At 32.8% G+C, this 17,653-nt stretch overlaps 2 protein-coding genes across 4 annotated transcripts; both read left to right on the top strand.

Moving 5' to 3' along the window:
• The first annotated feature begins 1,662 nt into the window (after positions 1-1,662).
• On the top strand, positions 1,663-3,836 carry LOC108342175 (late embryogenesis abundant protein 2). 3 transcript variants are annotated; one of them, XM_052878851.1, is made up of 3 exons: positions 1,663-1,844; positions 1,994-2,565; positions 3,534-3,836. In XM_052878851.1, exons 1-2 carry the CDS (start codon positions 1,722-1,724, stop codon positions 2,537-2,539), a joined length of 669 nt encoding a protein of 222 aa, XP_052734811.1. In that variant the 5' UTR covers positions 1,663-1,721; the 3' UTR covers positions 2,540-2,565; positions 3,534-3,836. The 3 variants fall into 3 exon arrangements, with proteins under 3 accessions (XP_052734811.1, XP_052734810.1, XP_017435385.1); XM_052878850.1 differs by lacking the exon at positions 3,534-3,836 and adding an exon at positions 2,758-2,957 and having other exon boundaries at positions 1,664-1,844; XM_017579896.2 differs by lacking the exon at positions 3,534-3,836 and having other exon boundaries at positions 1,664-1,844; positions 1,994-2,655.
• A 3,476-nt stretch (positions 3,837-7,312) lies between these two features.
• Positions 7,313-9,353, top strand: LOC108341922 (dof zinc finger protein DOF1.1). Its single transcript, XM_017579605.2, has one exon. The coding sequence runs from the start codon at positions 8,098-8,100 to the stop codon at positions 9,019-9,021; it is 924 nt and encodes a 307-aa protein (XP_017435094.1). The 5' UTR covers positions 7,313-8,097; the 3' UTR covers positions 9,022-9,353.
• Positions 9,354-17,653: the final 8,300 nt, after the last annotated feature.

Here is a 17,653-nt window from a genome sequence, read left to right as displayed (position 1 = left end):
CTAGAGTTTGAAAGTTTCTCTCAAAACATTAGACTCTATCGTGCAGATATTAGTTTTGTGATATTGTCATGCAAGCACTTTGTTAGCTTGAGCATGTTAGTTTAGTGACAATAGCAAGTCTAATGGATCTTATGATTTTTTTTAGGAAGTCGTGGTGATTCTGCTATATTGCTGAGAAAGGTAGTCTAGAAAAACCGTTTTAATCATGTCAACTTGTAAAAGAGATACTGTAGGAAAGCAGATTATGTAGATAAAGATTATCTTTCAATCGGAGTGAATTCGAGTGAACTCGTTAGATTTCAATTGATGAACGGTGTGACTGTATTGAATTGGTATTTTTTAATTTTTGATCATTTTATCTCTTTCTTAAAAGTAGTTCAAAATTCGAGAAGTGAACTCTTTGATTGTACGGTAGCTCTCAAGAAATTGAAATGAACAGTTACTTTTTATTTTTTATATATTTTTTAATATCTATTAATCAACCAACCTGTTTTTAGACAAGGTAAGTTAACATTTTTATTCCACTGTCGAGAAATGAATAAACTCGTCCCACATTTTTTGTTAGCCCAACTTGAAGCGGGTTGATAAACTTTGGCATTGTAAATATTTGACATTAGCGTTCGTGGAGGCCAGCATTAAGCATGATTTCAGGGAGCAGAATAGTGATAACTGATTTATATTCCTTATTACCCAAACAAAATAGCGATTTTCTACACTTATTTCGAGGTTTAATCTTATCATCTTATTTTTTTTTAAAAAATGATTGGTATTCCCAACACGCAACCTATACGAATATCATCAAACTTTATATAGTCTTGATCACCATCTTCATTTTGATGTAATGAATCTACGATATATATTTGTATGATTCAAATTTGATATATCTTATAAAAAATTTAAAATTATAACAAGTGCTAAAATGAAATTATTTAACTAAAAGATTTTTCTTGGGCATTCGGCACTGAATTAGTGCTGAAGTAGTTCGTAACTAGGTAGCATTTTGATTTAGCTTTCTAAATTGAATCACAAGTCATCAATATCGCAATTCATACCTACATATTTTTATGTATAAACAGCATTTATATATTGTATGTGTGTTTATCTACTTAATTCAAGAATAAAACAAATTAAATTATATTTAACTAAAATCGGGTCCATCTACGTACGAAGATCACTTACAATTTAAATTTAGCTTTTTTTACTTATAGACTGAACTCGTCAACCAAAACAATTAGCCAAATCTCAAAATAATTTACAGGTTGTGATTTTACTGGATAAGACGATAGGATCAAGCATGAGTGAGAGAGTTCCTATCCGTCTTTGTTGTGACCCTAGAATTGGTTTTGTCAAGATCAGTATAGTGGCTTTGAGTGATCCTAAATTTATGTAGACATATGATGTCGGCCAATAGGTTTGATTCCCATTGTAAACGGTGGTGCTACTTTGGTCAACAAAACATTGGCTCATAGGAGTTACTCACTGAACTACTTACTTTCTTCTCGTCACTTTTCAAACCAGAAACTAAAAACGTGGCAAGTTTCCAAGAACCGTGGCAGGAAAGAACACACGTGGCAACCCTCTTCTTTGCCACCTTTTCTTTCCAACATGCAGGTTTCCCAAAAAGGTGTCAAACCATTCCATTTTTAAGCGGATCAAATTCTAGTGGAAATGAAACCGAAGCAAGTAACAAAACTTTCTGAGAAAAACAAAGAAAAAAAGATATGGCAGCCTTGTTCATAACCAGAAGTACCCTCTTTCGCTTCTCAAAGTCTCTCCCTCACGCCCCTTACCTCTCCCTCAAACCCTCTAGGGTCACCTTCGCTTCCTCTCCCAACTCCTCAGAGGTAAGTCCATCACAATCGCAAATGTTTTTTCTTTCCACTATGCTATTTATTTAGAAACTTTACTTTCATATATAACCAAGGTGTAATCTTATAACATATAATTGAGTTGTACAGACATTTTCTTAAAACTCGAATTTGTGCATTCGCAGTGGAGAAATGCGGCAGATGGAACGAAAGACGCAAGACGCAATTGGGCATATGATTCTGCAGAGCCAAAGCGCAAGACAGATGATCAAGCGCAAGAAGCGAAAGACAGAGCCAAAGAATACGCACAAGACGCGAAGGAGAAGACGAAGTACGCAGCGGGGTCAGTGAGGGATAGTGCGGAGAGCGCGAAAGAGAAGGCGAAAGAGTATGCGTACGAGACCAAAGAAAGTGCAAAGGACGCAGCGGGAACAGTGGCGGAGAAGGGTAAGGAGGGGGTGGAGAGGACGAAGCAGAAGACGGAGGAGGTGGCGGAATCGACCGGAGAGACGCTTAAGAACGTGGGGGAGAAGGCGAAGCAGGGCGTGCAAGGGGCGTGGGACGCGGCGAAGGACACCACACACAAGATTAAGGAAACCTTGGTTGGGAAGGATGATGATGATAATGATGGTCATGGTCATGGTGATGGTGTTCTGAAGGATGATGACGATGATGTTGCAGGGTTGAAGAGAAGAGTTGGGAAGAGTTATGGTGAAAAGGGCTATTATTAGAGATTGAATGGCTTACTTTAAGTCCGGTACTGTATATGTTTATCAATATTAGTATGTTTGTTCGTAGTGCTGATATATCCTCTTGGAATAAAACTTCACACGCATTCTACTTTCTATTGCTATGATCAATTCTAAACTTCACAAAAACTATGCACACTAAACTTCTAAGTTCTAAGAACTCTTACGGATTTGTCATTCAGTTCATTTTTTCCCTACAGGTTGTCAATGACCAAGTCACTCAGAAACTATATCAGATCAGCCATTCAGTCCTTCTATGCATTCTTACACACCTTCCTTTGTTCAAAAATAACATATATACTAGCATAAAGTGTGTTAGATATAGATCGAATTATAGAAATATGATTGTTTTTATAAAATAAAATACAACCAATAGAAATTGAGTCTCAAGTTTTAAAAATCATTGACAAGTATTGACGAAGGAAAGGTATCGAAAACAGAGTGAGAAAGAAGAGTTGACAGTGACAAACCACCATGATTGAAACCCAATTAACTTTGATCTTGAACAAGTATCGAGAAAAAGTATAAATCGAAGTAGAAAAGTCTCACATACTTGAGTGAGATTATCCTATAAGAATATTTATACCTAAAAATAAACAAGTAAGACTAAGCCCATATAATCTAATGAACCAAATGATCTATTAAAATTTACATGATTTTGAATAAGAACTAAGTTTTCTAGTCTTTTAAAATTTTATAATTGAATACAAGTAAATTTTATTTTCTTTTGAGAGAAATATCGATTCAAACTTGGTTAAGTATACCACTGTCTCAAATAATTAAAGATGAATTTTGCTACTAACAGCGTTTCAAACGTGATTCCTAATTATGCAACTGTATATCACAAGGAAAAAAAATAAAAGAGAGCCAGAGACAAATATTGAATCTTAGAAACCTCGCACTCCATCTGTGTGTAAACGTTTGGGATGTAGTAAGTTTTTAATCAATTTGTAAGAATTAATCCAAGTTTTTGCAGCCGAGAAATGCATGCGAAGAAGGAATAGGAGACAGAAGAGCTGTTAGAACACATGATTCTGCAGAGACAAGACACGCATGGCAGACGAAATGTCCGAGAGCAACAAAAGATGCTACAGAATCAATGTCTCAGTTTATAGTCTTCACTTCTCAATCTTAAGTGTGTGTTTCGAAGGAAATTTTTGGGGAAGAACTTCTTTTTGGCGGCCCACGAAGCCAATTGATTCCATAATTCCTTATCTAATCCGTGTTTATACGTTATCAGACTTTAAAAACGAAAAGTTAACTAACTGTATATAGAAAACGTAAGATCGAATCATGAAAAAGCAAAAGTGTTTATGCTTTTAATAAAAGCACGGAGATTAAAAGTGAGAACTTGACTTCTTAAGGTTATACTTTTGCGGTGATTTCTTTCTAGTACAAAGCTCCAAGGTGGTTAAAATCACAATCCCACCCAATTTACTCAGCACAATTTTTTATCCTTTTGGGTCAAAAAATAAAAAATAAAAAAAAAAATTATATATATATATATATATATATATATATATATATATTATATATATATATATATATGTGTGTGTGTGTGTGTGTGTGTAAGAAACGAGTATGTTCTTTTAGGCCCATTGAAAGTGGCAGACACTTGAGCATCTGTAAGCTGTACCAACACCTAGCAATGACTTGGGCCAAATTATAACTCCATGGCCCACATGGTCCTTCGTTTGAAGGACATCACACTGCAAAGGAGTCCTTACCAAGGACCAAAAACTTCACCTTTTCCGTAAGGCCCAGTTTTGGTTCACTGACTTGTGACTATTACAACGAAACTCAAATTTTTAAATAAGCTGAGAATGGTTTTAACTACTCTCATCATAACAAGAATGAATTGTGAGTTTTGATGGCGTAGTATACGGTAGGTTATCTGGGACCACCAATTCAAGATCTAAGAATTTACAGAGTGTATGTATAGGGATTTTTTTGGCAGAAATGATTTATTATTTTATGAGAAGGAAAAATAGAAGAAAGTGAAGTAGTAGGGTGTAGGAGCAGTTGTAACCCCTCTATCATGCATCGTCACCACCATCTTCCTTCATTGCATCATCACGTGACTCATGCCACCATGAAGCTGAGTGAAATCATAAATTAATTATTTATAAGGTAAGAAGTAACAACATCTTCCCACTGCCCACCCATCTCATGTCACCACACTATGCCTTTTGTTGTTCAATCATATGGTCCCTCTTAGTTTTCTCTAATATAATATTAACATTTTCAGATAAGAAATGCAGAAATCGTGATGTCCCAAACCTTTATTGTAAAATTAAATAAATTTACTTTTTCAATATTTAGTTTTTTATATAATATATTTAATCTCTTTTTTTAATTTTTTTATATGTTAAAAAATAGTTTTTTAAGTCTAACTCAAGTCCACAAAACCAGCTTGTATGATAAGGTTTGCAGTCTACTTATATATATATTATAATTTGGTCTTATCTTTAGTCGATGTGAGACTTTCAACACATTTCCTTCACGCAGAGGTATAGATATCTCGAGCGTGAGAGTAAAATTAATGGGTGATCTGATAGTGGCCTGACAAAGGGTGGAACAAAATACTTATATAGATCTCGCTAGGAAAGACTTCAACCGTGACTCTGATATTATGTTAAGAAGTGAACTTTAAGCCTAACTTAACTCCACAAAATCGGCTTGTATGATGAGGTTTGCACCTCACTTATATATTATAATTTGATCTTACCTCTAGTTGATGTAAAACTTCCAACAATATATATGAATATAGAAAATGTATAAATAACATGATCAAGTTAATGTTCTTAATAACATAAAATTAAAACAGAGGAAAACAATGAATAGTAAAAAGGCTAAAGATACAGTTGATTGATTCATTAAATTTGTTCATGTTAAAGTAAAAAAAAAAATAAACATATTTGAATTGATTTTGAAAAAAGAAATGAATTAATAAAAAAATTAAAAAGTTCATTGATTTTGTTTGAATTATGAAACTGATAATGTTGAGAAGGAAGAATATCACAATCGTCAAGTTGAAGTGGAGAGAACACATAAAAAGACCTAAAAATTGTTGTAGGACATGTTCCTAGGAAATAGTCAAATATATGGTGTCAAAGGTTTGCCTACGGAACACGAAATGATATGTAAATCAAAACAGTACGGTATTTTACTATTGAAATCTCAGTTTTTTTTTTACATTAATATCAGGCTTATTATTTCAATAATATTAATTACGTTTTATGTAAATTTCGCATGTTTTACTTGAATCGAAACTCTCACAGACCATATATTTGATTAACCCTTATATAAACATACAATTTATTGGTAATTTTTCTTCCAATTTCTGTAAGGTTTTTTCGTTATTTATTATCTTCGTTATTATGTAGCTATTATAAATATAAGCTATTCTATATTTGTAAAAGTTAAAATAAAAAACACTATATATATGAACCCAAACTTATAATGTTTATAAAAGTATAAATATTTATTGTTGATGGCATGTTTAAAACTTTTATTAAATCTGATGAAGTCACTTTTCAGTGTGACTTAAATGAGGAAACTATATATGATTTTTTTGCTTGATAAAAAAAATCTTTTTAAAAAGATAGAACTTGAGTTTATAGTCTTAATCTTCAGTTGCATTGAAGAGGAAAACGAAGATACGACTAAGTAACGTTTTCTTTTCTACAATTTATCTGAATTATGAAATCAAGATTAATAATTATTAAATAAGAAGTATATTTATAAATTATTTTATTTTAAATAGGTTTTAACACAATCACAAAATAACAGAATATATTTGAATGATTTGATATAATTTAGACTTAACTCAACCTTATTAATCTAGTTTAATTAGTTACAATTGTCTCGTCTTATATAATATAAATTAATTTTATTTATAATCAAGATTAATCCAAATAAATGTGTAAGAGAATTGTTTTTTTTTTATAAATTTTTTAAACCAAAACATATAATTAGATATTAAAATTTAAAAACTAAAAAGTCCCTATGTGATAACTTTAAACATATTCAGGATTTGGTTGGGAAAATTTCTTTCTAAATGTAGAAGGGATAGATAAAATAAAATTGAATTAAAAATTTTATGCATGAGTTAATTATTACATTAAGTAAAATTTGATTGAAAATAATTTTAAAAATTTAATTTATGTATAAATTAAATTAAATTATAAAGAAAATACTTTTATTTATTGATTTTATTTTATTTTTTAAAACTTACAGAAAATTTTATTCAAACAAACCCTTAATATTAAACCAATTTTTATTATATTCAAATAATAAAGAATATAGATATATTAGACATATAGTTAAACTATATATACATGAATGTTCTTTATAAATGGTTTTTTTTTAATAATATCGAGTTACATAAATTTAAAAACTTGTATATTATTTTATGTTTATCATATCAATTACATTTTGTATTTCTTACTTTTGACTTTTAATTTCTAGAGAGTGATACAACGCAAACATGTTTTTCTAACTGTTACCGTACAGTATTTATTATGTTTTATTATATTATGATTATACAAGAATGTTATCTAAGAAAATGAGTATTTGACCTCTTTTTTCTAAACAATTATTTAACTAAGTTTTTAATAATAATAATAATACATTATATTGAGATGATAAAAATAAAAATAAAGATTGTAGAAAGTTGAAGATATTGATGAAATTTATGATATATTAATTTAGAATTAAAAATGAATGGAAGAGTAAAAAGCTGTGGGAGTGGGGTGGAAGTGCAATGAAAGGAAAGAGAGAGAGAGAAGAGAGAGCCAGCATTTCATAAACCACTCACTCCAATTACTCTCTTTCTTCTTCTTCTTCATCTTGGACTTGCTCTTAACTTTCCTCTTCAGCCGCCTCATCCTTCAACCTTCTTCTTGGTCCTTACTCTAACCCTATTCTACTCCTATTTCTTTTTCTCTCTCTTTCCTTTTAAGTTCCTTCAAAAATCTCACTGCACTTCTCAAGGCTTCTCCACTCTCATCCGATTGAGACCCTTCCTTTTTGGACTTTCTACACGTTGCACATCAATACACGAATCTCCCAATTTTCCACACCTCTCCTACTCTTTTTCCTTATACTCACCACTTCAAAACATCAAATTTTCTTCTCTTTCAAGATCCTTAGATTTCCCAGAATCGATCCTATTCAATTAATACCATTTACACACTCGTTACCTATTCTTCAAAGTTTTTTATGGAACTTTGAGATTCCCGGTTCTTCTCTTTTTTAATTGCGGGTAGGTGGGAACTCATGCACAAGGTAAGTTGCCACAGTTTTTCCATTCTAGATTCTCAGATACATTTTGCAGACACGTACCATTCAAATACAACCCCTCAAATCTCAAACCCCCCCCACACTTTTCAATCGTACGTCCCCATATTAACTGCATGCTCCTCCAAGCCGCCACCAACTACTACTACTATAGTTTCTAGAATATAAATACAAAACAACACATCTCAAAAACACACACATACTCCAAAGTCAAAAGGGTCGAGAAAAATATACAAGAGATGGAGCAAGGAGGTGGAGAAGGAGGTGACATGAATAAACTACCTCAGGATTCGAGTATGAAGGAGATGCAACAAGGGGATGCACAGCCTCAGGTTCAGGCCCCTCAACAACCCCAAAAGTGTCCTCGATGCGACTCTCTCAACACCAAATTTTGCTATTACAACAACTATAGCTTGTCACAGCCTCGTTACTTCTGCAAAACATGCAGGAGGTACTGGACTCAAGGTGGAACCTTAAGGAACGTTCCCGTCGGTGGTGGTTGCCGCAAGGGGAAGCGCGCCAAGAGTTCCAATCCATCATCGTCGGAGAATTCCTCTTCTCGGTCGCTGCCGCAACAACAACAATCACAAGACGTGGTGGTTCAAACCCAACCACCACCTTTAACAACGGTGGTGAGGGCTAAAGACCCTTCTTCGGTTTTGGCTTCACCTTTGTACCAAAGTGGTGGGTACTTGTCTTCTCTGGCTGCTATGCATTCGCTCAATCCATCATCACATCCTTTTGATCAGTCTCTGAACAGTGACGCCTTGCGTTCTTCCAATTTGGGCCTTCTATCTGGTTTCAATGTTCAGCGGCCAATTGGATCGATTGGTACAATTCGTCCGGCGCAATTGTATCAAATGGGCAGTGGTCAGAGGGAGGTGGCGTCTCTCTATGATCAAGGTTTGGTTAATCCATCCTCCAGCATGGCTAATACCAATACCAATAGCAGTGGTGTTTCTCACCATGATTGGCCTCAGATCTTCATCAGTAATAATACTAATGCCGGCAACAGAGCCTCTGATGCGTCTTTGTGGAGCACCATCAGTACCACTATTGGTGGTAACTCCGAGAGGACTGGTGCTGGTGCTGGTACTGTTTCTGGGTCGTCTTTGGTTCAAAATCAATGGCCTGATATTCCAGGGTATGGCCCTCCACCGTGATTTCATTCGCCTGTTTCACCTTGAAATCCTGAAAGCTAAGGCACGGTTCTGAGCAATTGATTTGTCTTTTCATCAGCTTCATCTGTTTGATGACTTTTTTTAGGTATATGATCTTGTAGCATAGGTTCATAGCAGGTGAATTGGTCTTAGTTGATTGTGCAAACATTGGACTCTAGAGAATTTTGTGCTGTTGGTGTAGTTGCTGTAATCGGTGATCAACCGTAACATTTTATTTCTTCCTTTGTCATAGATAGTTGAATAGAGAATTTCTGGGTTGGGTCAGGTTGTTTCGGAACTTTTACATATAATATATTTCTAATTACACACAGTTATATCAGGCGAAGTCTTTTTTGTTTTTGTTACCATTACCATCGATTATCCTCTGCCCTTTTAAGTTATTGTCTTGCTCAAAGCAAAGTATGATTTGTTAGTTTAAGCCAAAGTCTAAAAGGAATGTAAAATTCCAAATTAACGAGGCAACTTTGCTCAATACATGCACAAAGGGAATGATGTCTTTGGTGAAAAAGTTGATGGAACGGTTCCATATTGGGCATGTGGGTGACTGAAGATCCAAATTCTCTTTCGCTTTAAAGAGTCCCGTTTGTTTTATTTGCAACTATGCTTTGTGCGCTTTGCTGTTACGCTTTAACTTCGTCCTGGCTTATTAGAATCAGATTCGCTGTTCGATCATTAAAAAAAAGACAATGTTCATAATTTTTCATTTTGGTCCTTTTTTCTGGTATAATTAACATTGTGTTAGAAATACTTTCAAATGTAGAAAACAACGTTACATTATCTAATACTACGTGTCTTAAAAAAGCTTCTCTTTCCGTACCATGTATTAGGGAATGTCAGTCAATCTTACTAACTCACCTAGCTAATAATGCATGCAAACTATTACTTGTCCTTGTATTTCGACGTTGCCAAGTGCAAATCAAAAGGCACATGTGAGCTGCATGGGTTTCCCTGGTCATCTGATCATTAACTAACCCACTCTCCACATTTTGCTTTTTCTTTTGTCCGAACTATACATCGTTTAAACAATGCTCCATGTTCGTTTAACTGTTCCATAAGATAAACAGAAGCAGGCTCACCAAAACTATAGAAATTAAATTATATGTTAGATGCAAATGATATCGTCAATTGTTAATTATTATGCGTACAAGTGCATGTTTTTAAACATAAGTAATCGTACATGAATTCAAAAGAAAATTGATACGTAATTGGGATGAAATAGCACGTGAAATGATGATATGTTGAGGCTGGCAAGGCAATAGCAAAAGCAATGTCCATAACATTAGTATTATTGTACAGGAGCTAAACTGGTGTTGTGGAAAAGTGGCCTAGGAAGGAAGTGACCAAAATGTGTACGAAATGGCGGGGTTGGTGGGGTGTGTGAGTCGTGGCTTTCGATTAAAGCATATCTTTGGTCTGCCATAAGGAGATCTCCAAGCACAGAGAATATAAAAGCAGTGAAACATCTCGAGATAACTCCCCACTCTGCCGCATCGTTTGTCACACGAATGTGCAACTTCTGACACCATAGAATGCATCAGCAATCACTATGTAAAATCGAAAACACCGCCACCCTCCTGTGCTCACCAAAATCAGTTTTAGCATTTCATTAGGGCTCCCAATGTAACAAATTTCCTAGGTATTATACTAGTGCTATTGTAAAAATTTATCTAGTATCAGTGATAGGTGTTGAAGAGCCATGTTAAGGGGTTCAACTGATGACATTGTAATGAGATTTAAGGGAGGACTCGTTTGGATTGGAAAATATTACCACTGAGAGGCTTCATCACATTGCTATGCATCCAAAGTTGGGAGAAAACTCACATCAGATGCTTCCAAAGTGCAAGCCCGAAATCTTTAGTCAAAGGAGCTTGAGTCCATTAAAGACAAGGTAGAAAGTCATGTTTCATGGAAATAAGTTCTGTTGTCCCAATCTTGTCTCCTATTTGTTGTATTTCAATTAAGTTGAGTTTGAGTTCACAAAATTAGCCTTATCAAAAATTTGAATCACTTATGAGTACAAACTTCATATATGAAGAAAGTTAATAGGGGAAGAGAGATTAGGAGATCAAGAAAACAAAAACAATGACTTTCTATTAAGTGTACAAATTAAGAACTAATGTCCTTGAAAAAAATGGATTTGGATTATTTAATGTTGATTTGGCTAGCCTGAGTCTTTTTGATAGTGGGATGTTACACTAATAGTGAAATGACTATTAACGTGACATGTGTGTGATTGGTACTATCATTTCTGTTATATGTTACTAATAGATGGAAGAAATTTAATGATGTTTTTGTTGATCCTTATATAATAGAATTTCATGCCAATTTTACATGAATTTTGGTTAATAGTATGGCTAAGAAAAATTGTTTGTGGCTTTGGGGATAATAAAGAAAATGTTGGAAAGGTGAAGATGTAAAAGTTGGTTTCATTCCGTGGGTTAACTTAATTTAAATTATTATTATTTAAGTGTATTTTACTATAATTATTTTTTATTTTAGGTTGACAATTTCATTTTTTAAATATTAAAGTATTTTTCAATATTAATGTTTGAATAGTTTGGAGATTTAATTATTTATTTGTAAAATTATATAAATTAATACTTTATTTTTTAACTATTAACTTTCTAATAATGTTTGATAAAATAATGATCGAATCAATCTATTTTGATTATATTTTCAATATACTACAGTAAATATTAGACAATAAATAAAAAGAACAAAACTTGAGTTATCAAATTTTTAACCCAAAAGAAAAAAAAAGTTGAGTTCGTTTATTTTTAATTCGGTCTATAATGAGCCAATTTATCAAAATAAAAATATTTTTGAAAAAAACAAAGTATCTTAAATTCAGAATTGAGGCCTCATGATTTGTGTCAAGCGAAGTAAAGAAATGGTAAAGATTTAAATTTATTTGTAAAAATATTTCAAAACTAAAAAACTTAGATGCAACACAGTGAATTATTCAAATATATAGTCATAGATTTAAGTCCCATTACCATCTTTTATCAGGGATATATGAGGTATGTACTATGAAACCAGTCAATGTCCTATTTAGTGGTTGATGTGGATTTCTATTAACAATTTCACTAACAAATGTTAATTAAAGTTAGAAGAAAAATGAAAAAAAAAGAAAAGAAACTCAAAAACCCAAATGCATGATGATTATCTAAAAATCAACACGCCAATATTTTAAAAAAAATAAATAAAAGAAAAAGAGTTGGGTATTTATTCCTAAAAATTTATAATTAAACAGAATATTTCATAAGGAGAGTCCTGTCAATTTCAAACATCATAATTAGCGCAAACCATAGTTAACGCCAGTTCAAAACTAACTCTCTTTTTTTCCTCTAACATTAAAAATTATTCTTACGGATTTTTTTTTAAATATACTTTTAAGTATAAATCAACGCAAGCGATAACTTTTACTCTTTTTCTCCCCTCAAATTAAGTGTTAAAATTATTATTTGTGTGGATTATAGTCAATGCTGACGGTATTCTCTAATTTAACATATTAAGTAAATAAATAAATAGTATTGACAAGGTTACATATGTGTTGAGGTTATAATGTTATTGTCATGCCTGATGCAATATTGTACTCTATTATTTGTGTTTCTTGTAATGATACAAACACAATCTTGTCATGGATAATTATACAACGATTTAAAAATATATAAAAAATGAAATAAAACAGAGAGAGCAATAAATAAGAAAGAAAATAAGTTTTGGAAGATAGTTTATTTCAAAAGGAATGAATAAATAAAATTAAAGTTGACTAATTAAAAATTAACTATTATATATTCTTTTATAGTTAGATAAAAATATTATAATAATTTTAATAAAGATTAAATATATTTTTAGTTTTTAAATTTAGATGTAAAATTAAAATTTATTTGTCTTTGATACATTTTCTTCTTTTAATGTAATGAAATTAATTTATGTTTAAATGTTAAATGGTATTTTAGATTGATATGTGAACATGCCAAAATAATATTATTTAATTAAAAGAATTATATTCATTATTTTTTATATATTTAAGAATTAAAATTAAAATATATTGCTGGTTAGTAAAAGAAATTAAATTTGGTGAAATTCGATTCAAAACAAAAACTCTATAAAGGGGAACATAGAAGTTTTATATCTATCTAAATATTATTTTTGTGTAAGTTCATCATATTTTCACGTTCAGGTAAACACAAATTTTAAGATTAGTCTAATAATCCATATCCATATATGTACCTTTAGAATTATCATAGTATATATCACATACAATATCTTTCTCTAAAATTTTATCGCGTGTTTTAGAAAGTAACAAAACTAAAACCTTAAATTGAAGACCAAAGTTAATAGACAGTTCAGATTTTATTTTTTTCTAGATCGAAAAGTCGAAACTAGTGACATTCAAATCACATTTTATGCTGAGATGAATTACTTTTTGGTCATCCTTATAAATATAGTTTATCTTACGTATGAATTACATTCAAACTTGAATACGTGAATCTTTACAACCATCACAACCTCGTTCATTGTACTTAACCAAAAGCATTGAAGTAATTACCAAAGAAGTTCAAGAGTACAAGTTTGACCCTAATAGCGTAACCATGATACTTTTGTTATTACAACTTTAATCATAATTACCTCGGTGTCCTTTTAAAAGATTTTTTTTTTAATTATAATGTATATTTAAAATTCTTTTTACTGTCATTTTATTTATTTATTTATAATAAAGATCTAAATGTAATTTTAATATAGAAGTTTTTTTCCTTATCCAACATTTTTCTATTCATATTTTGTTTTTTCATGGACAATATGACATGGTATTGTAGTGGACATAATAGTTGGATTGTGTTTTTTAATGACAGGGGTTGAGAGTCCTTGAAGTGTAGAAATGGTGGTGTAGCGTAGCAGTGTTTGGTTAAAGGTGTTAGTGACAGATGCATGGAGGAAGAATCCAGTGTCTGGCTTTATCACCACAATCTGATCCATTATGATTTTGATGTTCTCGTGCTCTTCGAGAGAATGTATGATGAGGTAGTAGTGGTGGACCCTATCCCATCATCAAATGTATATGAATAACGATATTTCACAGTATTTTTTTGACAACATTTTAACATCATTTATGTGTTATTCTGTAATTGGTCCATGTTGGTGTTTATGATTATTATTATTGATTATGAAATAATTTTGGACCAATCACAAAATAACATGTAGATGATTTTAAAATATTGTCAAAATATCATTATTTAATATATATATATATATATATATATATATATATATATATATATATATATATATATATATATATATATATATATATACGATGGGACTCATTACCCTTCTTCATCTACATCTCTAATAATCCTATTGCTTCACTCACATCAACACTGCTTTAGTTTTCCAGCTTAAACACCATTATTTTTCTAACTCATGCTTCTGTCTCTCTTCACACCCACACCATTTCCCAGTTTCGCTGCTAGTTTTCACTGCTTTTCACCAAACCAAAATAAATCTCACTTTATGTGCCCACAAAACTAATTTCATACATCTTTCATTACTACCTTTCCATTATTACATATACAAATTTAAAGGTCTTCTTTTCTTTCTTATAATGAATGCTTCCATGTCACAAAATTTTCATCTTTGCCATTCCCAAGGATCAGATATCCCAAGTTCTCGTTGATGTATACAGAATTGTTTGTTAGATTTTTTGGAAATTATAAAATTATTAAATAAGATATGTGTTTTTATGATTTAATTTGTTTAGTAAATGAAATGTAATATATGTTGTTCTAATTTTTTTCTTTATATAAACTTTTACTAAAACTAAATGCTAGCATGATTTAGATTTATTAAAATTCTCTTCAAAATATACTTTTTCAATAACTTCGTTTATTTTAAATATCTTTAATTCATTTTTGAGTATTTACTATTTATGAGAAGTAAGTGAAAATGAGATGTGATATTCTATATTTCTTAAGATGAGAGATGATTTGAGGAAATAAAGAATACAATTAGTAAATGACTCTTGACTTTTTCTAAATTTACAATCTATTAATAATGTAATATATGAAATATACCGATCAGAGTTAATGGTCATTTGTAGTATATTAACAAATACTAATGGGTCATATTGTTTTACGCTTACAAATATATGGTACTAATAATTGATTATTTAATTGTCTAAATATATATTGCGTTAATGGTTAATCAATATGTTTGGCTGCCACCTATAAATATACGACATCCAGGTAAAATAACTTTGATCTATCATAATAAAATAAAAATCTCTTTGAAAAAGATATCTCACTTGAACACATAGTGTATTCTGCAGGTCAACAACCCATCGAAGTTGATTGCGTTCTCGGAGAGGATTGAATGATGAAAGAGAGCAGAGCAAAGAAAGACGATCGACCCTCGAACACTTTCAATCGAAACATTTGGCGCCCACCTTAGGGCCGAGTGGCATCCCCATGAAATCACAAGAACCCAGATGAGTGCTAAGTCTTGACATCACTACTTCATATCAATACCAGGTTTTACACCAAGAGCAAAAAATTCCATAATAATTTTTAAAGGCATGTCTTTTGTTTTGAGAACTATTAGGTTTACGAGGCAAAAATTAAATGCCTCCACAAATAAGAAGATTATAAAATATTGAATATTTTATTTAACGCATATCTTTGTGAGTAAAAATATCCTGGAAGGTTCAATCCTTTACCTCTTGGTCAGTTGGACCACCAACGTTTAGGTTCTAATGACTTCTCATTATAAAAATAAAATATTGAATATTTTATTTAACAAATATTTTTGTGAGTAAAAATATCCTACACAAGAAGATTCAATCCCTTACCGCTTGGTCACTTGGACCACCAACGTTTAACCTTGTTAGGTTCTAATGGCTTCTCATTATAAAAATAATGGCTTCTCATTATAAAAATAAAATATTAAATATTAAATATTTTATTTAACGCATATTTTTGTGAGTAAAAATATCCTACACAGGAAGAGTTCAATCTCTTACCGCTTGGTCAGTTGGACCACCAACGTTCAACCTTGTCAGGTTCTAATACCTTCTCATTATAAAAATAAAATATTGAATATTTTATTTAAGGCATATTTTTGTGAGTAAAAATATCCTGCACAATAAGGTTCAATCCCTTACCGCTTGGTCAGTTGGACCACCAATGTTAAACCTTGTAAGGTTTTAATGGCTTCTCATTATAAAAATAAAATATTAAACATTTTATTTAATGCTTATTTTTGTGAGTAAAAATATCCTGCACAGGAAAAGTTCAATCCCTTATCACTTGGTCAGTTAGACACTGATAAGGCTAAATTATACCATATTTTAAGCATCATTTCAATGGCAAAATCAACTCCTTTCTTACTTATAACTTGCTTAATCCTCTTCTCTTGCCTTGTTTTATAAATATTTGTGTTTTTGGCTACTTTGATGTACTTTCATCAATAATCCCTTATTTTGTAGCTAAAAATGAGCTTGGAAGACTCTCCAACAAACGATAGAACTGGACCAAGAAATTAGCACGAAGAAATGCCATCAGCAGTGCAAGAACGCTCGTCCCAGGAGAGCGGACGCTCGCCCAGAAGGCAGAAGAGTGGACGCTCGTCCAGAGTGGAAGCACGAGCGGACGCTCGTCCAGGAGCTGGAGGACGTTCGTCCCACATTGAGGACGCTCGTCCAGTCAGGTGGCCGCTCGTCCAAGAGAGCGGACGTTCGTCCAGGAGGACGCTCGTCCAGGAGGACGCTCGTCCATGCAGAAGAGGACGTTCGTCCATGCAGAAGGAGGACGTTCGTCCAGGAGAGGTCGTTCGTCCCAGGCAGAGAACGCTCGTCCAGCCAGGCAGAAGTGGACGCTCGTCCAGCCAGGCAGAGGACGCTCGTCCAGGACGCTCGTCCAGGAAAGAGGACGCTCGGCCAGATTGAAGGACATTCGTCCAAATGCGAGAGGCTCGCGCTCGGGCGCGAAAACAGAGGGGCGCCCGGGCGCGACTTTTCGCCAGATTTGAATTTTTGCGAGAGCTTCGCGCTCGGGCGCGACTGACAGAGGGCGCCCGGGCGCGACTTTTACTGATGTGGCAGACAGCTTATTTAACCCTAAAACGCGAAGGGGAAAGGGTCTTTGGTCATTTGGAGGCGCGATTTCACGGCTGGAGCTCATGGAGGGCGTGAGGAGCTTGTGGGAACATCTCCTCCTCTTCCTTTGGGTCTCCTTCTTCTTCCATCTTCCATGTTTGTAAGCTTTAGGGTTCTCCATGGAAATGGAGAACCAAATTCATCTTTGTTGGGATTAGTTGTAGCCTTTGAATCCTTGTGTAATTGTTGAATGATTTGATTATATATATGCCTTTTCTATCAATTGCTAGTATTCTTGTTTCCAATCTTAAAGCTTGCATGTAATGGGAACGTTCATGACTTGATTTTGGGGTTTTATGGATTATGGGAACGTAAGATGAAATCTTGAACTGAAATAGGAGTCCTTGTGGGTCATTGATTCTAGGAATGGAAGATGATTCACATGTTGTCTTAGATCCCAGCTCTTTAATGCGGGTTTTGCTTGTTAGATTGCCAAGGAATTGGGGTTTGATAAGGAAA

The sequence above is a fragment of the Vigna angularis genome, chromosome 6, assembly GCF_016808095.1.
Source record: "Vigna angularis cultivar LongXiaoDou No.4 chromosome 6, ASM1680809v1, whole genome shotgun sequence".
Lineage (NCBI taxonomy): Eukaryota > Viridiplantae > Streptophyta > Magnoliopsida > Fabales > Fabaceae > Vigna > Vigna angularis.
The sequence above is the reverse complement of the archived record's forward strand: the minus strand, read 5'-3'. Positions and strand labels throughout refer to the sequence as shown.